The sequence below is a fragment of the Poecile atricapillus genome, chromosome 4 (assembly GCF_030490865.1).
Source record: "Poecile atricapillus isolate bPoeAtr1 chromosome 4, bPoeAtr1.hap1, whole genome shotgun sequence".
NCBI classification, from domain to species: domain Eukaryota; kingdom Metazoa; phylum Chordata; class Aves; order Passeriformes; family Paridae; genus Poecile; species Poecile atricapillus.
Window position 1 is genome coordinate 39,903,185 of NC_081252.1, and position 26,166 is coordinate 39,929,350.

Here is a 26,166-nt window from a genome sequence, read left to right on the forward strand (position 1 = left end):
TGCTATTGCAGTAGTTCTGCAATGATGAAAATGGTTCATGAGTTTGAGACTAAGGGCTGTAGGAGTAGACTGCACTTTTTGTGGGTGACTTACATAAATGTTTTGGAGGGGAAAACTCTGAGTATGTTTCAGCTACTCAGCTGAGCTGGTTTCTCACCATTATGTATTGATATGTCAGTAAAGAATACATGTAAGCTTTACTTTTATGTTAGGATGAGGTACTGGGGGGAAAGAGAGGCAGGTGTGCCTGAGTCTTTTCTCACATCTTGGTTTCCACCAGAAAGAAGCCTTCCTACATGTGTTGGAAGGAACCATAATGTTCTGAAGTCGTGCTTTCCATTTCTAAGGCTCTTACATGTACCAAAAGATTACTAGTCCTCTTACAGGCACACATGGAACTAACACTTCACACTATCCATGGAGTGTTGCTGCCATTTACGTACGTAAAAACCCAGGATGTGCAAATAGCAAATGTGTATTTCCAGAATACCATGACTCCTGTGATGTATGGTTCTGTAATTTGCTTACACAGAAATTAATAACCCTTTATAATTTTTTTCTTTTATGGGTTAGAACCCAACCTTAGTTAGTTGTTTAAACTCCTAAACCAATTTTTGCTGAATTCATTATGCATTTTATAGCATAAATTTAATATTTTGGTCTAGCTGTTTGTACATTACCCCTAAAAGGAAGAATTTCTTTTGTTGCCTTCTTTAGCATTTGTACTTAAGTGTTGTCGTTAATTTTATTTCACTCAAGTCCATCAGTTTATGGTTAAATATGTGTTCAGCAAAAATTCAGAATCCAGATTCATTAGCACGCTCCATCTTGTGATGTCATATTCACCTACTCAGAACATGTCATTCTGAGATGGGATGTAGAGTTGTATGGGCTTTCTTGTATGTACTTGCAAGTAGCAACACTTGGTGGTTGTTACTATTCAACCATTACACCAGAGTCAGCCTGTGTATAACTAAACCAGAGCTGCTTCTAGTTTGATGCAAAACAGTTTAAATTGTCAAGGTAGCAAAAGAGATGGAGAATTGAGAGAGAAAAATATATAGGGAGAACACAAATGCTAGAATAAGAATCCTGAATTATTTTTTTTTTTCTTTTTCTTCTTCAGCAGCTAGAAATGCTTTAGAAATGAGAGTTTTTCCAGTCATTATCATCTGGATAAAAGAGGCCTGTGAGCATACTTAGTTTTACAATGGAGCCTTTTAGCAGTTTAAAAAAATTCCAAAAACTGTGTTTTAAGGTCTTACAGAGTGCAATATGTTTACCCTTAGGCAGAACTGAAATGGAGAAACCTATTTTCTCAAGTGCTTTTGTATCTTGTTAAGCAACAACTTGAAAAAAAAAGAAAAAAAAAAACTTCCTTCAGTTGCTGACAAGGGAGATAGTTACTTGAGGGACTGAAGGTAGTTCAGATTTCTTCAGAGCTAAAGAACTTGCACTGCAAAACTCTTGCTCTTCCCAAAGAGTTTATCTGTGCAATTCGACATCCCTTCCTAAGCCCTGTTTCATGCTCACTGCACAGGTGAAACTAGTGTGTACACAGAATGAATTTTGTGAAGTCCAGTCCCTGTAGGGGTCACAATGTTCAGTCAGCATTGAGATGTCTGAATACTGGTTTTATGAAGTGACACGCGAGAGCGTTCTGTTGAATTCCCCTTACACTGAAAGGACGTTGGAGCTGAAAAATTGCCATGGTAGCACATGAGGGAGTTAAGGGATTTATTGAAAAGAAATCCCAACAATCCAAACAATACTCTCAGTTATTAAACAGGAACTTCTAATGGCACCAATACAATGGTTTGTTTCCTCTTTCCTCTTAGAGCAATTTTACTGTTCCAAAATATGAGCCACAGCAAGACTTCTGTTAGTTTTTGTCTATCATATGATATTTGGATTTATATTTATCCTTTTGATAGAACAATTTTAGTGGATATATTTATTTTACTATATTGTGCTTGCAAGAGAGTCTCCTGGTACATTAGACTTGTAAATGCTATCAGGTAAAGTAACTACATGTAATAAATGTTTTTAAAAAGTAATGGCATCAAAATGCAAATAGATAACAGGAAACCAGCTGTAAATTCTAATACATACCTTTCTTTCAGTCTCCTGCAAACTTTCCATTTAAATAACTACTTTCAGGGAAAGAAGACAGCATAAGAATAAAAGCTCACAAAAGTAAACTTTATCCTGCTTTTGATAGTTTCAATATTCTTGCAGTTTTGGAGCCAAGTGATTCACACCAGCTGTACCCATAATGAGAAGGGTACAAGTTTAATTGAAGTCAATCTGTCTGGGTCTGACTTTTAAAGAACCAGATACTGCTTCAGAGTAGATTTTTTAGAAATTTGTGCTTAAGAATCATGATTAATGCTGTTGCAGCCTGTGTTCTACCTTATGTTTTGACTTTTAAGCCCAAGCAATTTAATATTGCTATTAGAACATTAGCCTTGTTTGAACTCAAGAATTATTGAAATTAATGAGTTCATTTTAATGACACGAAAACTTAGATGTTTTGATAACCTGACATATTTTTATCAGGATGTATTAAGTTCTTCAGTTCTTTTACGTGTGAACCTCTGACTTTTATCATATTAGAATATGACAGCAGTGTTTTCTTGGAATATGTCTGCAAAAGTGGTAATAGAAGAATAAACAAACTAGATTGCAGTTTGGCAAAGCTAACATAGGTTACCTTTAATATTAAAACTTAGAAATGTAGGCCATGCTAGCAGAATGTGATGGATTTTCCTCAGTATTTCAGGGATTTGTTGGAGAGCACTGAGCTCAGGACACTATGTCCTGAATATCCAGTATTCTCAGCTGACCCAAAGCAGATGTTTTCAGCACAAATCTTTATCAGCCAGGTTTCTAGCATTCTTTGCTTGAAGGTAACCAGTCATGCCTGGCATTCCTCACTTCTTGCTTACAAATCAAAAAACCTTTGAGACCCAGTTTTAAAGATGGCTTAGCAACCAGATCTGCATCATGTAGCTTGGCAAATATTTGTCTGTCCTAGAAAAAAGAAACCGTAACTAACCATGGTGGGACAATTTCACGTGGAGTCAGTAAGTGTCAACCAGTTCTGTGCAGTCAGTAGTATAAAATCCGTAAGAGAATATGGGTGAATCCAATATTTGGGTTTCCAAACTTCAAACATGAAGTGCAAAGCTTCACTGCTACACAGGCATGAGATTTTTGTGGGTCTTCCAGTGTTTCCTAGTAGAAGGCTGATCAGATGTTGTGTCCCTGGATCTGCTTTTTGAGTGTGTTTTCTCATAACTTTGAGAGCATTTCTAGAGTGCATATCATATATGCCTTTTGTTCTGGACAACTTAATGATTTAAACCTTTAATTAGTAGAGCTAGAATTTTCATGTTACTCCTATTAGTAATGAATCTACGTTTCATGTACTTCTAATTCTTAATTTTCATAAAAATACTAGCTTTTAGCAGAGAGAATCAAGAGATGGGGGAAAAAAAAAAGCTCTAGGAATATAATCTTGCATAGAGACAAAAAGCAGTTTTTACATTTACCCAGGAATTTGGAGTTTGGAAAGGGGAAGTCAGCTTACCAACTACACCTTGTATGGGGGTTTCTTTTCTGGGTGTTCTGTGGGGGTGGTGGTGTGTTTTGGGGTATTTTTCCCCCTATTGTTTATCATGAAGATGTACAGGATTTGAAAGTGCTTTGAGAATTTCTTTGCTCTGTGCTTCTGAGGCAGTCCTTTGACCTTGTATGAATAACAATAACTTAGTAGCAGCTATTAAAAAAACCCTTACAAAAAAATTAAAGGGGAACATTGTAAAGTGCAGAGTAACTATAACTCCAATTTTGCACAAGTGATATTTTAAGGAATAAAAATCAAAGTCCTTCATATATTGAAGGATATATGTATTTTTGAAACCTGTTCAGTTTAAGTGGTCCGTTTAATCTCCATGAGCTTATTGCCAAGCAGTCATATCAGAACACTGCTGAAAAGTGAAATGTTAGGGTCCAGATGTTTGATACGCTTCAAATAATTGCTTGTCAAGAACTAAATTCACTGTTTTCTCACAGTATTTAGAAAAATAGCTTCATTTACCACAGTAAAGTTTCAGTATTTGCATTAAATAATCTGAATATGGATACTGCCATATTATGAGGGTTCCTTTGTAATAACATGAACCACATATGTATGTATATATTTATTTGTTTGTTTATTCACTCTTTTCACAGACACTTCCTTTGGGGCTGGGAGATGGACAGCTCTTTACCTGGACTGATGGCCTGAAAAGGAAGGACTGGCATGATTATGAAAGCATTCAAAAAGATGCTATGCGTTCAGGTATACATGAGTTCAGAACAAATTAAAGTGGCTTGTTTACTCTTTCTTTCTTTCTATGACTATTTGTTCTAGTCCTTTAGGAGGCATTCCTAGCAACTTTTTTTTTGATTGCAGCAATATCACAAGGACATTGTGTTCTGAATTAAGAGGTCAGACCAAGAACAAATATCTTATCTCTGAAAGCAGCCAAGTGACAATGTGTTTCCTGCTAGTAACTGTTTAATGATTATGAAATCTGCAAAAATGTTATCAACAAATTATTTTTCATGTTGAAGTCAGTTGTCAGACTGTGACCAGACAGAGTGTTGGTTTACAAAAGGACTGTGGATATGTTACAAAAAAATCCAAATGATCCTTAAATCAATGAACAAAATCTGTGTTCAATACCGATAGCTGCCAAGAACCTTTGACACTTTTACCATTGTCAAACTCCAATCCTTTAGTCTGCTAAAGCAACTTCATCTCATTCTGACAGTCTACAATTATTTGAAAATGGGAGAAAAATGTGGTTGCAAATAGACTGAAGGACACTTTGTTACCGTGAGTAATGTAATTTTAATGTACCCTCATGTGCTGCATCCCATACGTGCAGAGAGTATGGTTTGTGTTCCTCTTCCGTCATCAGAGCATGTTCAGATTTGAATTCTTCTTTTACAATAATGTACAACTATTCAAGAAAAGATGAATTAAATTAGAAAGAAGGAAGAGAAGCAGCAGTTGAATTACACCTTAATCAGTGTTTGAAAGTCATTATTTTACAAAGGCCAATCTACTATTGTAAAACAAATTATGCTGTCTTGATCCCACTGTCTTGAGACAGCCAAAACCTCCCCCAAAATATCTCTATAACTGTATCTCGTTGACAGATTCATAAGACTTGGTACGTACTTAATTTTGCAGGAGCCTGAACTAGTAAAATATTGAAAGTGTATGTTAATTTTGTAAGCTATTTTTCCCTCTTTTGAATCTTGATCACTAACTAAAGAAATTATCCTTTCCTCCCACATGTGCTTAGAAGGTAAAAAAGGGGGAGAGGGGAAGGAAATTGTTCTAGGCAATTTGGTAGCTGTCAGATCAATAATTGCTGTGTTCCAAATTGCGAAATGTAAAATGACAAATATGTAAGAGAGAATGTATACAAAGCAACATGTATGTGGAAGCTTGCATATATGTGGGGAATATCATGTTTGCTAGTTGGAATGGACATGCATGGGTGCTTTGTCAATGTAATTTTAATTTCTAAATATGTAATGTGGACCCCATATGTTTTGGACAATAACAGTAATACTTATGATTGTCTGATGGATAGCTTAAAGCATTGCCAATGTGTAGTGCAAACCATTGGATGGAATTGGCTGAGAAACTGAAAAATCGTGTTAGGTAGCTTTGTAATTCCCAGTCCTAAACCCAACATGATAACTGTAGTAGCATATGAATATAAAGACATTCTTGTTTACATTTTTTAAGAAAACTTTATTTTATTTTCATTTTACTATTTGCTAAGTTTGACATTTTAGAGATAAATTTTAAATAATTTATATTTTTCATCATTATTCAATAGATTAAAATACCTTTTTATGCTCTTTTCTTTGAAAATCACAATATGGTAATACAAATGCAAAGCTTTATCATCAATGCACTCTTTTGGGACATACTATATAATTTCTCTTCCTAATAACATTAGCTGAAGTACACTATTAGTTAAAAATCTATCTGAAAGCACGATGTGAAAGGGCTTCTCGGGATATTTCAGGAAAGGCAGTTGATGCTTGTCGTACAGAAAAGAAGTATATTTTTAATTCAGTCTGGCTGTTTATAGCTTACAATTTCCTAAGCACTGAGAATGTGAATTTCATAATTTTGGAGAGGTACTAGATTCTTCATGACTACTACTGTTTCATGGACAAATATTTTGGTCTCTTTTCATTCCACCAATTAAAACCTATGCTTCTGAATTTGAATGGTGTCTCCTGTTGAAGTCAGGAGTAAAGCCTTTTGCAAGACATGCAGAAGAAAAAGGTATTATTTTTATTTATTTTAAGTGCTTTAGCTCATCATTTTTTGTCTCTAAAATTACAAATGATCTTGCATATAAATCCTGAAATGAGATTGTGTTGCTTTTGATTTTGCAGGGCTTTGTTGGAACACCTGAGGTTTAAATGTCTGTGTATGATGCTTCTATTGTAACTTCACATGGTGTTAGCATGGTGATGCTACTTGAGAAGGTACTTGAAGTGAAGGATGGAGAAGCAAAGCTTTACACATAACCAGAACTTAATTTAAAAGCACTTGTCAAGACTTACAAACCAGTTCTAACAATGTTAGTTGGTTAATCTTGATAGAATTCAAGAAGATAAGGAAATGCTGTTGTGTTGCAGAAGTACTAATTGTTGGGGAACAGGGAAGTTACCCATTTAGTTGCCATTTATCCAAGCTCTGCTTTACACAGTGTCAGAAAGGAATATATAATGACTTAAATATACTTCTCATAATCTTATCAATACAGAATAGATGTAGTGAAATGAAAATTAAGTTAATTCTGTCAACGCAATCACTTCCATTCTTTGCTGAATATTACTCTGTCATTAGCTCAAAAGCAGTGACTGAAATATAGGAAAAGGAAAGCAAAAGCTAACCTTTAAATAAAAAAAAAAGTAATTCCTAACTAAAAATTTGTGATAAATACTTTGGAAAGAAAGAAGGAAAAAAAAAAAAAAAGTTTAATTGCTTCCATTTTCTAAAGTGAGCCATTAAGTGAATCAGATATTACAATGGAGTGGGAGGGAACAAAATAAGCTAATCGGAGAAGCTGACTTTATTGGAGTTGATAAGTTACGCCAGCTTTTTGACAAGAAAACAGAATTTGAAATAAGACCTGTTTCTATTGATTTCTTTTCCTTTGGGAATACAACTGATGACATGCCTTGATGAATAATATACTTAATTTGCATTAAAAATATGAAAACTGTAAACAAATGCAAATCCTACATCTGTCAGTTTTTGTTTTGGTAAGTAATAAACAATGTCTTCTGTATTTCATAGTGGTGGGTGTACCCTACATGAACGCAACCTGTGTAGCAATGAGCCAGGTAGCTCCTGGTGTGTGGATTAGCCCAGCTGCAACAATGCCTGTTGTGTCAGGGCACTGTAAATCCACCTGTATCTCTACAGAGAGTAGAAATCTTGGATGCTGAGACGTCTGGCTTTGCCATGAATCAGTTACTGTAGTTGCCATTTCTTTGTTTTACCAGAGACTTCCCTACATCATATATAGGGAAGTCTCCCTCCTCTGTATAGGGAGAACTCTGAAGACATTTCTACCAAGACGTTCATTTCAGGGGCATGGCAGCTTCTGTGGCTCTCATAGCACTGGTTTTCCATGGTTTCTGTGCAGAACTAGGAATCTGAGATCCCTCAATGCTCCCATGAGGGATGAGATTCACAGGAGAGAGCCATGAAAGCCTAGGGGAGTAATTCAGAAGCATCCATAAGAAGACATCATGTTGATTTCACCTCTAACTTTATGTCCTGGGTAGTGAGATTAAAAGTCCTCAAGAGTCAGTCAATGTCATTGTTCCGCCATTTCTGAAAGTTGTTTTATCTATTTCACTCGAGAAATTCTCAGCTTTAGCATCAATTACAAGTAGTAGCAGTAATGATGAATTACAACCCTTCTGAGGCAAGAGGAAGGATTCGTATGTGTGATTCTTGGGCTTTTAAAGAAGTGCAGATTGAATGTTTATATTCAGATATGGTGCTGTTTCTGATCATGACAACCTATTTCTAACTACAAGCGATAACTTTTAAAATATAAAGTGCTGCAAAAGGGAACCAGATTGAATAGAAAAAGGAAAAAAAATAAGGTTTTGTTTTTGGAAGCATGTAATCAATTCTATCAGTGATATTAATAACTGATAAGATACATGTAGAATAGTATATCCTTCAAGGGGTCTTTGGTTTCAATTTTTATTCTTTAAATACAGTCTTTTATTTTTTTCTTTATAATGCTTTGGAGGTATTTTTGACTGATTGCATGTGTATGCTGAAATGATTGTATTCTATGAGGTGGATTGAAAATTTAGTGTAATAAACTAACTTCTGAGAGAATGGTAAAATATAAGAAGCTGTGTTAATATATATTTAGAAAACCGTTTGTCTTCAAAAGAAATTGGCTAAGGAATAGAATAAGTGACTTCAGAGATATGGCTGTCAATACTTTCATGTTTGACTGTTGAGCCATTTTGATCTTGTCGGCTAATAAGATCTCAAAGGAAAAACCTTTTAGAATGTACTGTAACACCTAGTGTCTATTCCAGCAGTTACTGAGCCATTTGCAGTCTTTATTCCTCCTATTTGTATATTTAAATAGCATGTGGAAGCCTTTTGAGGAAGGAAGGATTTAAGGTTGTAATTCTTTCCTGTATTCAGTATTGTCTTTACCTTTCTGCTTCTTTAAAATGTTACCTTGACTGGGAGAAAGGGATTTTAAAGATCTTGACCTTTACATGCCTCAGTGAAGGCATTTCACAGAGATTAGTTCTATAAACAAACAGACAGTGTGTTCTATAGTTCTACAAACAAACATTTATACAGATTAGTTTTATAAACAAGCTAAGCAGAGATGTTGAAAAATAAGTGACCTGTACATGTTTGTGATGACAGTGGAAATAGATTGGAGCTCTGTATTCTTGGGGTAGAATGTCAAAAAGAGGCAAAAGACATGAGCACTTTAGTACAGCAATAACAAGTAGCAAACACTGGAAATTTTACTTCAGTGTCACTTAAAGAAATTGTGTACTGGTGATCCTTTTCTATCACTTCTGCTAAAATATTTGGTTAATCCTTGTAATGATTTTGAATAGTGGCCATTCTTAAATTCAGAAGAACTGGTCAAGCCTAGTGCCAGTATGTTTCTAGAAAATATGAGACAGCATGATACAGAAAGCAAAAGTAATTGTAATTCCCAATTGTCTATGAAAAAAATTAGTTCTGTGATACTTATACAGATAAATGTTAATAAAATTTGTGCAGGAAGAGAAGTGTATGCTAAAATACTGATTTACTTTTGCCATATTTCATAGGGAATTATGCACTGGGAATTTTGTCAGTATTATATATTAAACAAGTTTACTCAATTTAATTTAGGTCTTTGAACTTGCAATTCCTTTAGAAAAATTGGAGAATTTGCAGTATAATTGGAACTGTAGTGGTAGCCAGGGTCTCAATAAACAGTTATAACTTAATTGTTCATAGCATTAATCATGAATATGATTCATGCAGTTTACAATGTATTGTTTATAAAAGAGAAAAATGATTGTCAGTTTATCTTAATGCAAGTCTGACATGATTAAAAAATTCTAAGCAGTAATGTTAATCATGGCTTGTCAAGGAGACAGCACATACAGGATGTGTAATATGAGAGATGGATGCAATCTACTGCAGTTACATAAAGTGTTTCAAGTATTAAAATGCATTTGCTCCATAAATTAAGGGCTATAGGCTGTGATCTGATTCTACCAGTCTTAATGGTCTGGATGTCCAATTGAAAACAGTGAGATCAGCCTGGAGCTGGGTGCCAAGAACAATAAAACTATTATACTCTCAAATACTGATTTGGAAAGTGAAATTTTTTTTCAGTGGCTTTTTCTTTAGAAGTTTAAACCCTGATAGCTAGTTTTGGTTTTTTGTTGCAAGGCCTTAAGATTTTCTCTGGGTAACTTCAGATTGGCTTCCTCAGATTGTGAAATGGCATATCACAGTATTATTTGAGTGGTAGCTTGGGTACACATTTTCACTGGATCTCAAGTTACAACTTTATATTACATTGCTGCAGAAGAAGCTAGGAAGTATAAGGCTGTAGTTGCACAAAATTTGTCTCTGTCAGAAAACTGTACATGACAGGACTAACTCTTGCCTCTTAAATCTACCCATAAAAACAGTTTATAGGTGGCTGTAAGTTAGAGCCAAGCTTCTATTTTAAAACACAATGCCTCTGTTGCCTTGGCCAGATATGAGGCCCTTTTTGTGGCTGAAGTAAATGTGATTCTTTCCCTGTTCTTCCGTGTCCCCACCCCTGCCACACACATGTACTTTGGAAACTCAGCAGTTTAACCACTTAAATGTAATTAGAAAGCTAATTTTTAAGAGCTACCAGGGTGACCAAGGAGGAAGAAGCAGACTTCATAATATGACTCCTGTTATTTAGAACACCGAAAATTATCTTCTGTGTGCTTTTCTGTGCTGGGAATTGGCATGTTGATTTTTACTTTGATAGGCAGGAAGAAAATTGTATTTCCAGAAACTTGGCAAGAAATATCTATTGACTCTCACTGTATCAGTGATATATATTCTCAAATTAAACCAGTGTCCAAAATTCAAGAAGTACTCTCTTAGAAGAACTATTTAAGTTGCAAGGTTTTCATCTTTTTCTATATTTTCATCTGTGCAGGGATATGTGGTTTCAAATCTCTAAGAAACCAAAGTTTACTGTCTAGTACCTTCTCCCATGGAATTTGAATGTTGATTTTAGTGCTCACACATTTTTAAAAAGAAAGATACAAACAAGCCAAAGCAAAAAAAAAAAATCAAAGGTAAAAACAGTAAGAAGCAGATGCCAGGTGCTTGTGATAGTCCCTAGTATTACCTGTTCAGTAAAGTGGTGAAGACCTGTCTTCATGGACTTACATCAGTATTAGTGATCAAGAGCTGATATTGGTGAATGTATTTAATGGGTAATACTTGGGGATTTAATAGAGTTGCTGCCTAAAAAAAGAGGAAATTTGACATAAAATGTTTTGTGTTTGGGGTTTTTTTGGGAGTGAGGGGTATGAGAGGACGTGTCAGCTAAAATGTGTCTTTTAATTTGGCATTTGCACTCTAGAATGATGGTTCTGATTTTGACTCTGTTTGGCATCTTTGTGCTTAAACATTTTCAGGCCTATCTAAGTAATGTTTAGTAGGAATTCTTTGTAGGTACTTGACTGGTTTGGTTTTATGTTTGTTTTGGTTTTTTTTAAAGAGAGAGATGTTTTGTGGTAATTCTGGAGAAGGGATTTTATCTGCATAGTCTTCAAAAACATGGGGCTCATTTGCAGAGAGTTTGGAATAACCAAAAAGCTTAGAGACCTTCAGGCTAGACCTGTCTGTATGTAAGGAGGGGGAGAGCTCTATAGACCATCTAAATTGATCTTATTAGCTCTTGTGATAGGTGTAAAAATGATCAAGTTTGTCACTTCAAGGCAATTATTTCTTGACTCAGTGGAACAAAGAAACATTGCTTAGTTTGCTGTGTAAACTGAAATATGGAAAAGAAGGAGAGAAGCAGGGAACATAGCTACATACACAAAAACACTTTTGGAGTATTGTTTTAACCTTTTTGTCTTCAAAAAGCCAACAAGATGCTTAGATTCCTAAAAAAAAAATAAAACAAAAAAATAAAACCCAATAAATAGTGCCTACTTTCCTGTCATAGCTTCTTTCTTTTGAGGATTTGAATTAAGTTTGCAAGTACAAAAGTCTACTATAGTTATCTCAATGCAGTTTATGACTGAAATATGTGTAAGGTGACTTTCTTTCTTTTCCTTCCTGTTTTCATTAAATAAACTGACAGAGGAAAATTATTGGACTGGTGAAACCATTTGTCTGACATCCAGTGAATATATGTGAAAAGGCAGAGATGTATGATTGTTTTGCTATAATTTACTTTATAGACACTAGCTCATCAAGTTATGCCCTGTAATCACTGCTTCTCAAGGAACAGAGCTACATTTTGAATGGGGTTGTGTAACACAAAGTTGTCTGCCTTGCATGCTTGCAGTGAAGTGTTGTCTGGGGGAAACTATCTTCCTCCTAATATAAAGAAAGTAGAAAAATAAAACAGATTTCTGGGAGTGACATTTTGTTCTGCCAACCTGCCAAGTTCTGCAAGCTACAAGGTAGAAATAAACTTTTTTACTTTTTTTTTTAAGGCATTTTTTAGATTGGAAGTTCTGCAGGTGATTTTGAAATGTGAATAGTAAAACTTGCCAGGAGTTTCAGTGGAAAAATGCTCCGTTTTAAAAAAAAAAAAATCAAGATGCATATTTAAGTTTATTATAGGTGTTCTTAAAACATGGAAACAGTCTTACTCTTGAAATTTGTCATGAAATGGTTTACATTTTTCTATTTTTAAAAGATAGCTGAAGTAATTTCAGGTTACCCTGACCATTACTTCTATTTTACGTGCTAAATACTTGGATAGCTTGTATGTGTTTTGGAAACTACTGTTAATAAATATGAGGTTACTGGTACTTTTACTTGCTTCTTGCATTTTTATTCCATGCCAGTTTACAAGAGGTGAGACTGATCTAAAACACAGTGGGTACTGGTGTGTAAAGTGGGGAAGGAGTAGTCTCCAGAGGGCAAGTTGCAGCCTTTCTAAAAGGATACTGATTCTGCTGTCCTCCCAGATCTCCTTTCTGAGCAACTCTGGTTATTGAATACTTCAAGGATTTTTTTCATTGAGAGACTAGTCTATTTCTAATATTGTCACACAAAAAGAAAAGAAGCCTCTAAATAAATAGCATTAGTTTATTTGGATTTTTTTTCTATTTATTTTGTTCCCAGCTTTCACTAGAATGGTAATACTGTAAAAACACCCAACCTTCATATGCTTCAGAAAAAGAGTGAAAGCTGTGACTTGTTGAAGTTCTGGAGGGCTGACATTTTAATTAGCTGCTGTTAATGAGTAAGTTAAGCAAGTTACTAACATGCTGCCACTTCAGCCGGGTATTGAAATTACTTTTTTTCCCCCCAGTCTATATAGTGAACAACTTTTTGAAATCTGTAATAAATAAATATGATATTTTTATCTTTTTTTTTTCTTCTTTTTTCAAGGCTTCTGAAGTCATACATAGAAGTTTTGAGACCCTGAGCATTTCTTGGCAATAAGTTAATTTCTTCCCAATTTGAGTCTGTTTTGCCCATGACAGCAGTTAGTGAGTGATCTCTCCCTGCCTTTATCTCAACCCACAAGCTTTTTATTATATTTTGTCTCCCTTGTCCAGCTGAGGAGGGGAGTGATGGAGTGGCTTTGGTGAGCACCTGGCATCCAGCCAGGGTCAAATCACCACAGTAGAACATCAGTTCTTAATCCAGCCAAAGTCCTTTGTCATAATTTCCCTCACTACTATAAAGATGTTGGTTTACTATTTAAGCAAGTACAGGAAAAATTAAATTAAATGTATGCAGAAACACATACAAAAATTTTTTTACTTGCTTCTCTTAACCCAGTTATCAACAATTAAAAAAAAAAAAAAAATCAGAAAATACATTTGGCTGAATCCAGACATCAGTGTTTCATAAGTTAACTTTTCCAGAGAAGTTCCCAATGGATCTGTTCGGTTCCAATTGAATTATGCATAAATGTGGCCTTGGGATAAATATTTAGTTGTGTTCTGTAAGTGATGAGTTGTCCTTTTGAATAGAAAATATTTTAAACTAATTAGCTGAAAATCTGTTCAGATCCTGGCTGAAGGTGGTTCATGAAGTCTCCACTCCTATCTCTGCCTGATTCGACAGCATATATTGACTGGAAATTTCAGTTGGCTTTAGTACAGGAATTTTGCTCAAATTTGTGTCAGGCATTTGAAAAATAGTTGTCATTAATTAGATTTTTATTGTTCAGAAAGATGTGAATCAGTGGCAAGGGAGGAAAAGGGCTGTGGAGAGCTGTGCTGTGCTCAGAGCAGGTCAAGCATTAAGTTTAGTTCTCCCTACCACTGGAATGTCAGTCAGTTGTAGGGCTCTTCAAAATAAAAAATGCATTTTAAACCATTTTAAAAACCATGCATTGGTTTTTATCATGTATTTAATCATTAGTATTGCCTTTTATCATGAATTTAAAGATGTGTGATAAAAGGCAATACTAACAATTGCAGCATTAGTGCCTTTTATAAGAAGAAGGAAAGTCAGTGGCTGGCAAGCACAGTGATAGTGAGTAAATGGAGCAGTGTATGTAGTAACGAAAGTTTTCACAAGAGAAATGTGTCTGATTTGCCAAAAGAAAACACAAAAAAGAGAAGAACATTGAGATTCAAAGTGTTACGTTGGGTGTGATAGAACAAAATGCATTTTGTTCTAAGTAAGAAGTACTTTCACAGGCCAGTCCCAAGAACTTGGCATTACTTGTCTCAGCTGTTCATCTGGGTTTATATTGCTTGCCTTGATGATAATTCTTGTATCTCTGAATTTGTAGGGATGCCTGTTTTTTATACTATCCCTGGTAATTATTTCCATACTCAGCTTATAATGTATAAATCTGAACCGACCTGAAAAAGCAAAAAATCATTTCTGTACTACCTGAGAAACTTGCCCTGAGTGAGCAAATACTGCTTGCTTATTGGCATTCTTCTCAGACTTGCAGAAGGAATAAGTTTGTCCTTGTCACTGAGTCACCATGTGGGGAATCAGATGGGTTAGTTCTGCTTCTTGAGTCTGCCTCAAACTTTAACTGTGAATATTTACTATCTCCATATGTAAAAATGGTTATTATATATATATCTGCATGTGTGTATATATATGTCTATGTATATGTATATTTATATATTTGTTGTTGCTGGTTTTTTGGGTATGATTGTGGTTTGTTTAATTTTGGGATTTTTTTGTAGGGGTCGTACAGGTTAAATCCAAATTTTCTGGGAGCCGTGACAGCTCTTGTGTTCTCTGGAGGGTATACATCATGGAATAATGCTTCATGTACAAGAGTGACTACATTGTTGTACACTGTTGACTCACACTCATTTTTTCAGGTTATTCCATCTTCTTCATGTGGCAGCCACAAAGCCAGCTTCTGGAGTTAGTTTAGCTCCAGAAAAAAAAAAAAAAAAAGGGAAAAAAGAAAGATTCCATATTAAAAATTTATTCCATGGAACATCCTATTTGTTTTCCTGTGATAGTGCATAATTATTATATGTCTTAGAATGAAGAAAAACAGAGGAACAAGGATAACTCTTATGTTAATTACAGTTGTTACGACCCTATCATTTGAAACACTACCTGTGAAACTGTAATTTTGCATTAATTTTGTGGATCTGTTTGGTTGTCGTATCTAACCCTGTTACGGACACTTTAGTCTGAGCTTTTTAAAGATATCTGTTTGACCATACACATTAATTAGATATGATTTTCTGGTATTAGAGACTCTTAGAATGCCATTCTTGAGGCATTTTGTATGAATTAATTCATTCAAGTACTGAAACAAATACCTTACGATTATTAGATTTTTTTTCAGGTCATATTCCATAGTAGATACTTTTTATCCTAGCAGGTCCTTCAGTTACTAAATGAAAATATGAGGCCTTTTTTATGGTTGAATTCTGTTCCTCACATGCTTGCTCATTCAGTGTTTGGCTCTGATTAATGGTCTACACCAGTCTGTTCTAATGTTAAATGAAAAAACATTCTGCTGGCTGTGGCATTTGGTGATAAGTAGTTAGACTAAATAGAAGATGTACTGTGCATCCCTTGGCTACAGAGTTATGATTAGATTCAGCTCAGCCTGCAGAATACTACTGAGGATATTGCTTCTCTGCTGCAGTGATAGAGCAACTCATATCAAAACAGCATGTGTTGCTGCTTATCATGCATTGTACACTGTGGCATTCTAAATACACTGGACAAACCAAATAGTATGGTCTATTTTTTTCTTTTATTTTTGCTAGGTTTATTAAAGTGGAAATGGAGGGGTTAGAATGAGTCTTTCCACCCAGCAAGCCATTGTAGTACTTGCAGCAAGTTTTAAAAGCCATATCTTTTAAGAAAAATTATATTTCTTATTTTTGTGAAATGTTTATTCGAGCCTTTGGGCAGTTGACTTTTCAGGGTTCGTATGCAGTCATTCTGCTAAAACAAAACAATCCCACTGGTTTACCTCATGATATATTTTAAAACAATCACTTCCCTCACACACATACACATTGTATTTTTACTCTGCAATGTCTATGTTGGAAATTTAGAGGCTGCATTTTTAATGTTTCAAATAAATGAAAAGGGGGAGGGGTACTTTAATATTCCCTAAAGTACAAGCTGTCAGATTTAGAAATTAATTATTGATTAATTAACTGAAAATGACTAATTGAAAAAAATGCATATATAACCACAGTTTCTTGTTTCTATATCAGTCATATCATATTGGTTATTTGAAAGATACAGAGTTGGATTTTTCCAATGGTTACCTGTATAATACCCTTCTGCTAGGATACCGCTGCCAACAGTAAAAGCCAGGTTGCATATTAAAGTGACATCCAGTAAAAGGCCTCGATACCTGCAAGAATTAATCTCAAGAGCACTGAGCTAATTTTTTCTTCTTGCAAATTAATTAACTCAGCAAACAGTATTTTATTACAGATAAACAGGTAACATATAAAAGCTAATTCCTAAAGTATAACAATAATAATTTTTCAATCCCTTTTGTAAAGGCAACAGCTAGGCCAGCTGATTGTCCCCCATTCTCGAGCCAAATCCTGCTTTACTTGTGGGAACTGTGGAGTCCTGTGAGCCAACAAGCCCCAGCTGAAGTTTCCAGAGCTTTGTGCTGTGACCTGGGGCTTTTGACACTCTTCCAGATGTTGCTGTTGCTTGCTCCACTTGGTACATTCATTCATTCTTCTGCTCACTGCTGCTACTGCTCATCATTTTTGTGCTGCTCAGCCTGACCTACTGTCATTTAGTATCATTTTCTCTTGTTTCCAGTTTAAAGAAATGTGCATGAAATGCTAACATGTATACATATACAGAATATTGATAATCAGCTTCTCCCGCTTTGTAAAGTCTTAAAAAAAATCTTGTGCCATTTTTTCCTTGCAGTCTGACACAGGGGTTATGATGTTAAATTAACATGAAGAGTTGTCCTAGGCCTGTTGAATATGTGGAAATCTGGCAATTATATTAAATAAAGTTACAAAGCTGTAATTTTTTTCCCCCCACTTGGATATTCTTTTTATAGAAATGCTTCTCAAACATCTCTAAAATAACTATGTTTGAGAGGTTCCTATTTGTGCCTCTCATTTCCTTTCTTGGATGTGCTCTTCCTTTACCTACTTCCTACCAACTGTGGGTTGAGGAATGGCAGAATACATCACTGCTGTAAGTAGGGATTTCATTCTGTGTTAGTAACAGGTTCCTTTCATTTTTATCTCATGTGAATGATAAGCAAACAGTACTCCAAAGGTCCAACTACAGTACAATTTGAATGTACTCTCCTGGCTTTTTAAGGAGCATGTTCTTCTCTGATATTTTTTTTTTGTTTGGTTGATTGGAGGTTTTTTTGGTTTCTTATTCTTGTGGTTTGATTGTTTTGTTGAGGTATTTTTGTTTAGTTCTGGATGTGAGCAGGCAGGCAAGTAACAACATTTAAAGTTATATGCTTTTTTTACCTTTTTCTCCCAACCTATGCTATTTGTATAAAGCTATTCCTGAAGAGAGAAGCAATTTAGTTCATATTTCTCCTGCTGACATCATATTACTGTACCAGCAATCCAGAGAGGACAAAGCCTCATATTTGGTCCTGATAACATCTCTGTACCACTTACCAAGGACTACATGATCCTTGGAAAAGAAAACCTATATGTACTACTGTCATCTGAAGATGGATAGAATAGTATTCTAATATTTTAATGCTTCCTAACAGAAAACTGAGTGTATTTTTGATTGTTTTCTGTAATAGTTCTATATTGAAAGTGTAATAAATACATTTTATTATAGATTTATAAAGAAATAATTTATTTGTGTGTGAAAATTTATTGTTCAGGATTTCCTTGACAAGGTTTTTGCATAAGCAAGATTTGATTACTTCTCTAATGCTAAGAAAAAGCCTTTTATAATGCCTCAGATCTTGACAGAGTTGTGTAATAAATAATTAGATGTCTGGTAAATCTTACTTAGTGCCTTTTTAAGCTCCTACAAGGTAGTGACAAAATATTTTTTAAAATATACTTTTGATCATATTTCCATTGATTTAAAATCAATTAAATTCCTTTCCTCTATAATATAAATTAGGGTAATGAATTGTACAATTGATACTCTGAGGAGTTTAGAAAAAGTAGAATAAACTTGAGATAAATGTACTTCTGTTTCTGATGCAAGTTTTATGGACTCTGAGGAAACCTATAGTCAGTTCTCCTATTTCTCATAGCATTTGTAGAAGTTTAAAGTTGAGATCCAACTCAATAGATGACCAGAGTTGTATCAACCGTCTCTCTGAGGCATGTTATCCTTTCTTGCATGCATATACATGGATCCCAAAGTTCCCTGGATTGCCTATTCCATTGTTTTACTGGTCATACAGTCAGAAAAATGTTTACTTTCAATCTGAAAAGCCATATTATGTACATATAAATATACACCTACACATTTTTTGCAATTTGGGTAGTTTCATTTGATATGAAGGGAATTATTTTAATGTGAGACATGCAGTTTTAATTTCTGTCTCAGTAACAAATTGTCAAAGATCATTCATGCACTTATTAAATTAAAATGTTCATCCATTTTACTGGAAATTAACATAAATATGCAAGACCACAAACAACATTTGCTCAAAAGAAACAATTCTTTTTCTAGTGTGAAAGGAGAAGGTAATTCTGCACCCTGCCCTCCTGTCTGTGAGGAAAAGGAAAAATCAGGAATACAATGATTCTGTATGTACTCAAAAGGAAATTCACTTCCAAAAAGGCAGAATGTGCTGGCAGTTTGAGTTGCTAATCTGTTTTACTTATCTAAATAATACTAAGTTGATCTCTACAGTGAAAGATGGGAGACTTGTATACAACTGTGCGCTAGGAAAACTTCAGACATTATGTAAAGGATACCACAGATTGCTTTAAACAGTTTTTGCCCTTTGACTTTGGCTAGTTGCCATATCAGGGATCAAAAAGGTTTGTTTTGTGAAAATTTATGTGTCAAAATGATGTAAGATATCTGACTTAAATGTTTTTATTCTGTTGCTGATCTTCATTTCCCATTTTACTTCTCACTATCTTTGAGACTGATGTGTGACTGCATTCATTTGGAATTTGTGTTTCTCTGTCTACCTTTGCTAAGAATAACAATCAGTCTCCTCTCATGGGACTTCAGTTCTGAAAGATTGTGAGAACTTCCATGAGAGAGGATGAGCTTGGAGCTCATGTGTGATGAGCACAGCCGAGCTGTGCTAAATTCTCGGTGGAATATTTAGATAATTCCTAAGATATATTTTAAAGAATGGCAAAATTAACTTCTCTAAAATAATAAAGCGCACTGTAAGTAAGAAGACTTAATTGTAGGTTTATGTATTAAAATAAAATCCTTGTATGTACTAAAGCAATTAGCACATGGAGAATTCTTATTCCCTACTACTGTTTTAGAGTTAAAGGATGCTTGAATGCTTGAATTTAAGGCTGTGCTTAAATACTTATGTGAATTATAGTCTTGACTTGGTATGGCTGTGTAGTCATGCCTGAGTAATCTAATAGCAGTGAGTATAAACAGTAAATAATTCAGATGTACACAGTTCTTCCCTACAGACACTGAGTGGCTTATGTTCTTTATCCACTTGGTTTCCTGTGTTACGATGTCAAGCAATTGCTTAGCTTCTTGAACTTATATGACAAAGCCAATCTTTTTTACCATGCCTGCTGAATTATAAATAATGTTCATCTGAATGATAAAAAAAAACAACGTGAAAAGAAAACCCAAAAGACCCTGAAATGAGAACCTGTTGCACACAAAGTATAAACAACCATTTGTTGTTTATAGTTTTAAGCAAGGTCCCCTATCTACTGCATATGCAAATAGTGCAGAACTCCTGTTGCATTTTCAAACTGATTTACAGTTGATCTATTTTGCCAACAATATCCCTGTTCTCTTTATAATTACAGTACCTGGCAAATATACCAATGTAGCCAATCCAGAGCCATTATTCTACAATTAGACTTTTGTACTGAGTATACAGAATGGTTTTTATATTCTTGTTTCACCTTAACCATCTTCCCTTTGAACCATCTGTTGAACAAGAGGGTTTATTCTCCTCCTGCTGTATCTGCATTATATATAAGCAGAAGATGCCTAACTGAGGTGTCCTTGAACTATCATTTCTCACAAGTTGTCAAGAATAGAACTGAAAATTTTTAGGGCTAGGTATACAGTGTATGGTTTCCTAGGAGACTGTGACATCTCTGAGTAGGGCTAAAATATCCTTATAGAATATCTAATACTTGGTCAAGCCAGTACTTTATCTTGATGATTCCAATATCTTACTTTGCCTTTTTTTTATGTGAAAACCTATGGAGAAGCATTTAACCCTTAAAATAACGCAGTATTAAGCAATATAGAGACATTAACTCCAAAACTGTCATAATGCCTTAAGAAGAAAATGTAGCATATTTTCGTACTTGCTTACCTTGATTACTGAGTTAAAAATCAGACTAATAATTCTGTAATCACAAAGGTAAGACAGCACTGTATGAATTAAACATTGCTGTAAGGCTTCCCATGCCATGGAGCATTCTGATGGGATTTTTGGGCCCAGGTAGAATATCTGTGTCATTCTTGTGCTATTGGGTTTTTCCCTTCCATGACAAAACAAAATCCTGAACTAAAACTTCTGATTGTCCTTAGTTTATGAGGTTATTTTTACTGGAATTGTAAACCATCCTCAGAGAGTTAGTGACAAGTCTTAGTGCTGGGTTGGTTTTATCCATCACATTTGGATGAGTCCCCTTTTAGACGTAAAGAGGCAAAAAAATTCACCATCAGATTTTTTACTCTCAGTTTCTACAGGCTACTTTATAGCTTTCTTGCACATTCTGTATTGCTGTTTTGCCTTCAGACAGAAGAGACAGTATAAAAGGGCTTACATTTTATACATCAATACTTCAATAGATTTAAAGTAGTCTTCTGTAGCCAGTAATTATACTTAAAATGATACTTAATCAGGGTCCTTTTCACCAGAATTTTACTTTTCTTGCATTGTGAAATTTCCCCTTTTTATCCTGGCACATAGGTCTACCTCAAAACCATTGTGCACTGATAGAAATTACTGTGAGACATCTAGGAAGGAAAACCAGTGACAAAAGAATTTTCTGTGCCTATGATGTTTTTTTAATGATGAGAAGGCTTATACATGGCATTTTTCTCTACAAAGGGAATCCTTCAAGCCTAACCATCACCCAAGAGTTGTACTTATTTTAATGCTTATCTTCTGAGCTCCCTACTTCTCTCCTTCCAAGGTCATTCATAAGGAATGGTCTCTTTTTACCAAAGCTGTTCTAGAGAAATTAACAAACTGCTTCCAGCTGGATCTGATAGATGGCTCCCCTAGCTAATGATCCCTAGCAGGGATCAGGAGGAACTGCAGGGTGAGAGAGCAAGCAAACAAAAAGCTGGGAGAAATAGCCATGGCATTCCAAAAAGTGCATAAGCCTCATTTTGTGCTATATAAGTGTATTTCAATGAAGTGTTAGGAAGGAGTAATGCTTCACACCTTCTAGTGCACCTCATAGCTGAGCTATACTGCATAAGTGCAAAAGCTTTTCGGTCCAATACTTAACACAGCATGACTGGGGAATGTTCTGCCTGTTCCTGAGTTGCTCTAGATAACAACCATGATATCTATACTTCTGGCTTGTGCACGGTGGTATTGTGCCATATTTGATGGGGAAGAATGGAAAACTGTTTTGAAAATGCATGTCATTAGCTGCTTTTTTAGAATCATAGCTCCTCTCCATTATTAATATGAAATCATAAAGATTCACATAGAAGTATAGTCTCAGATTTTGTATTATGTTAGTGTGTTGCATGCATTTGGAGATAAGAATGACAAAATACCTGTTAGTAATGAAGTAGCATAAACAGAGAGGGTTTCATGATGGGAATTAATTTCCCCCCTTGTAAGTAACAGTAATTGTTTTCATTAAGGATTTAAATGAAATTTAAAATATATGCACAAATTTTGGAATAAAAAAATTACTATTTTAGCTGAAAAAATTCTAGAATTGAGTCACTACAACAGCTTCAATTTTAATGTCTTGTGCAGCGTGAAATAGGGCACTGAGAGAGGCTTATGGGTTTTAAGAATACCACTGGATGTTTCTCTCAGCTTCTGATTCCTTTCCTCTTCATCCACTCCTTTAGCTGCTCCTGATTAGCTGGGGATCACATGCCCTTGATCACTTATTGAATCCAGCTGATTAATTTCTCTATAAGAGCCCAGGTAAAAGGAGGTATTTTCTTAAGAGGGAGCCTGGTGGAAGAAGGCTAGAGAGGTTATATAATCTGATCAATGAGATGTAAAGGAAAGCATATGTTCTTGAGAACCTGACTAGGCTCGAAGGGTTTTGAAACTCTGAAGAGTACATCCTCTGCAAGAATGGGAAGAATAAATGTAGCTGAGAAGAACTGAAGGCTTTTATTTTCTGATTTTCTTTGTAGTGCTTTTATTAGCTCCCTGCTCTCTTACTGGAAGAGATAGAGGTATAGTAGCCTGAGGTAGGTACTAAGCAAGCCAAGTGACTGATGATGAGAACTAACTTGGGACTAAAAAGCTGGAATGGAAAGTCTGTGCTTTGCCAGGGACAAGCAGATAATTTCTTTGGGCAAGCACAAAGTGACCAGTTTCTGAAAGCAACTCCACAGTGCTGTAACATCAGAAACACTGAGTACATCTGTCTTGTCCCTAGGAGTGCAAGGGTGTTAAAGGAGCCTAGAGCAAAACATCTGGTTTCCATATTGTTTCTTCTGGAAAGTTGGACACCTTAAACCTTAGTGCTAAAGTTGCATTCTGAAAACAAGTGGGTGCTAATCTACAGTAACTCAATAACCAGGTTCCTCAGTGATTGAAAGGCATGTTGCTGGAATTGATCCATTTGTTCATAATTTTGCCATGGAAAAGAAAGGCCTTAATTTACAATTGAAATTTTTCTACATGAAAAGGCTTTAACCTAACTGTGTGTCTTTATAGAGGAAAGTTAGTTGATTGGATGACTTCAGAGGAGCACTTGAATCTTCTTGTTTGTACCTATTTCTTGTTTTTGTATTGGAAATAACAGGAGTATTGGTAAAGACATTGCAAGAAATTTCTTTGAGGTGTTCCAGGCACAGTGTACTAATTGAAGTTCAGTGTAACATTTTCTCTTATCTTTGTAGTACACTTTTTGCTGTCAGTTTGAGGCAAATAATTGTTCTGTTTTGTTATAGGGAAAGGTGAACATGGGAAACCGTACCCTCTTACAGAGGAAGACCATGATGATTCTGCTTATAGGGAAAATGGCTTCAACATATTTGTTAGCAACAACATAGCACTGGAACGATCCCTGCCAGACATCCGACATCCTAAGTATGTAAACTGTTTCCTGGACCGATTAATTTTTAGAGTTTTATCTTTGTATATCTCTAAATAAGTTGTTTTCCAGGAAGATAAAACATAAACAGTCAACAAAAAACAATCATTTCATTTTATAGGAAGTGGAAAATTTACCGCTGCTGTTAGATTTGTCTTTTTGTTGTTAGCTCTGTCTTTTAAAGTGACTTCTCATCTGATTAGTTACACATTAAGACTATTAAAGGCCTCTTTTCATTACAGAATGATTTTTATTAAATTTCTGTGTAGTGAATTGGGCTGAAAAGCATTCACATAGTTTCTCATGTTCTCATTTGGTTAATAGCTGCAGTTCTTTAGGGTGTGGAGCTGAGTATATGTATATATACATGTATGTAGTTTTTGGCTGTGTATGCAAAGTGTTTCTCCTGTTTTGTTACATAAAAAGTTAAAACAATCCAATAGGTGCTAAGTGCTGATGGTTCAGCTTTAACCACTATAGAATTATGTAAAAACAGAATGTACATGATGCAGAATTTGGGGGCACTGGATGATGGTATTGTTCCCCAAATCATTAATATAACACAGAGAAAGAGTATGAAAGGTTATTCTGGAAAACAAGTACAGCAAATCTAACTTCACTTTTTGTGTTCTTTAATATTTGGCTCCTTTATACAAAGAATAGGACTTTCTGTCTGTGACAGGAAAAGGGGTGCTTTTGTTTTTCCTGGCTCCAGGCTCTTGTCCTCCAGAGTGACTCTAAATCTGAACTCTGAAGAGGGAGCTGATTTGATTTGTGTCCTTACCTGGCATTTTCCCCCTCTTGTAACTGGGGAAATGTAGTTGTTATGCAACTAGTGTATGGGGAAAAGGTACAGGTGTGAGGCAAAACTAATTGTCTCCATGACTGTGTTTGTATTTTCCTTCAGATACAATTCTCTCTATTATACAAAGATTCATGTTAAGATATCATCCCACTTCTTAACTTATTTTGATATGAAAAGCTCTCAGAGAACAGAGCTGAACTTCAGAGCTGGACAGAAGTTCTTAGTGCAGGGAGAAGAGAAACATCATGGCAACTTTTCTGTCACATGTGCTGTCTTTTTCAAAGAATAAATAGTACATAAATATTTGCATAGTAAGAGTTTAAAAAAAGAAATTCATTGCAGAGGATTTAACCTTTTGTTAGAGATGTTTCTAATTTAGTTTTAACTGTTAATTATCTAATTTAATTGTTGCATTGTTTTGGGAAAAAACTTTTCTCTTTATTTGTAAACAATATATTAGTATTGTTTGCAAACATTAAGTAAAAAGGATTTGTTATATTCTTATAACACGCTATATGTTTTATATACATTCTTTGCTTTCTGCTTTGACAAATTACATGAAATTACATAATGAATGCCTCCAAGAAGTTTGAATTCTAACGTACAGCTGTATAATATTGAAGCTGTGGTAGGTTATGTTGTCAGTATAATAAATACGTTCATTAAGTAACCTCCTCTGTTACCAAAACTGCAGAGGATAATGACTAATAAACACAAAAGGAATCTGACAGTTTTGTCATCCCTTAGTGGTTTTGTAAATTGGTCTTTTGGCAACTTCTTTCTCACCTGCTGCTGTCCTCACAGTCCCTTGACATTTTCATGCACGTTCCCAGAAGCAATGTGCTGTCAGAAGTGGCGCATTAGGAACGAGTCAGTGCCACCCCAGCCTTTCTCTGCCCTCTTTTCCCCAGCACAAATCTTTTTCTGACTCGCACCTAAGCATCTCATTTGGGAAGCTTGTATCCTTCGGTGCCTGCATTGTTTCCAGGTTCCGATTCAGCTAGGTTCCTCTGGCATTCAGTGAAATTGCGTATGGCGAGTGTTTCAGTAATGTCCTGACTGAACTGACTTGAGTCACAGCCTTCTAACCTTCCTTGTGTTAAACACTCATAGTACAAGTAGCCCATTAGTTAATTGACTGTATCACTTACCATCTAAAGGTAAAGAGAAAAATGTTCTTGTGGTATAATTGCCTACTAAGTAGTGCATCAATTAAGGTGACAAAGCTGGGCTCAATACTTCTGATGGCTATACCTTGAAGCAAGTATGTTTTTTGAACTTCCAAGAGACATGGAAATCTGGCAATGCATTCTGGCCTGCTGTTAGAAACAAACACATTTCTTGGCTGCTGTGTGTTAGGTATGGCCAGGCTGAAATTGCACTTCACTTTTGGAAATGTCTCCTCTCTTCAGAAGTGTGCATGAAATGCAAAGTAGTTCACGTGTCATTGTACTGGTTTTGGCTGAGGTAGAGTTCATTTTCTTCATGAATTTGCCTGTCATCCATGCTAGAGGCTGGGGCTAAACTATGCAACTAATAGAGTTGCTTTCAGACAAACTATTGGAAAATTATGTAATTGCTGTCTGAGAAAAGGGTGCTCTTCAGTAGCATTATAGTAGCTAAATCAGGTGTGGTGTAGCAGGCAGGACTAGTTTGGCCAGTTTTTG

The 26,166-nt window shown here is 35.3% G+C and overlaps 1 protein-coding gene across 1 annotated transcript in view; it reads left to right on the top strand.

The window, feature by feature from the left end:
* The window catches only part of GALNTL6 (polypeptide N-acetylgalactosaminyltransferase like 6), a 423,774-nt gene that overhangs the window by 154,909 nt on the left and 242,699 nt on the right, over positions 1-26,166 (top strand). The window contains exons 2-3 of the mRNA XM_058838265.1: positions 4,237-4,345; positions 23,552-23,690. Of these exons, the coding sequence (XP_058694248.1) occupies positions 4,237-4,345; positions 23,552-23,690 (248 nt within the window). The remainder of the gene's footprint in view (positions 1-4,236; positions 4,346-23,551; positions 23,691-26,166) is intronic.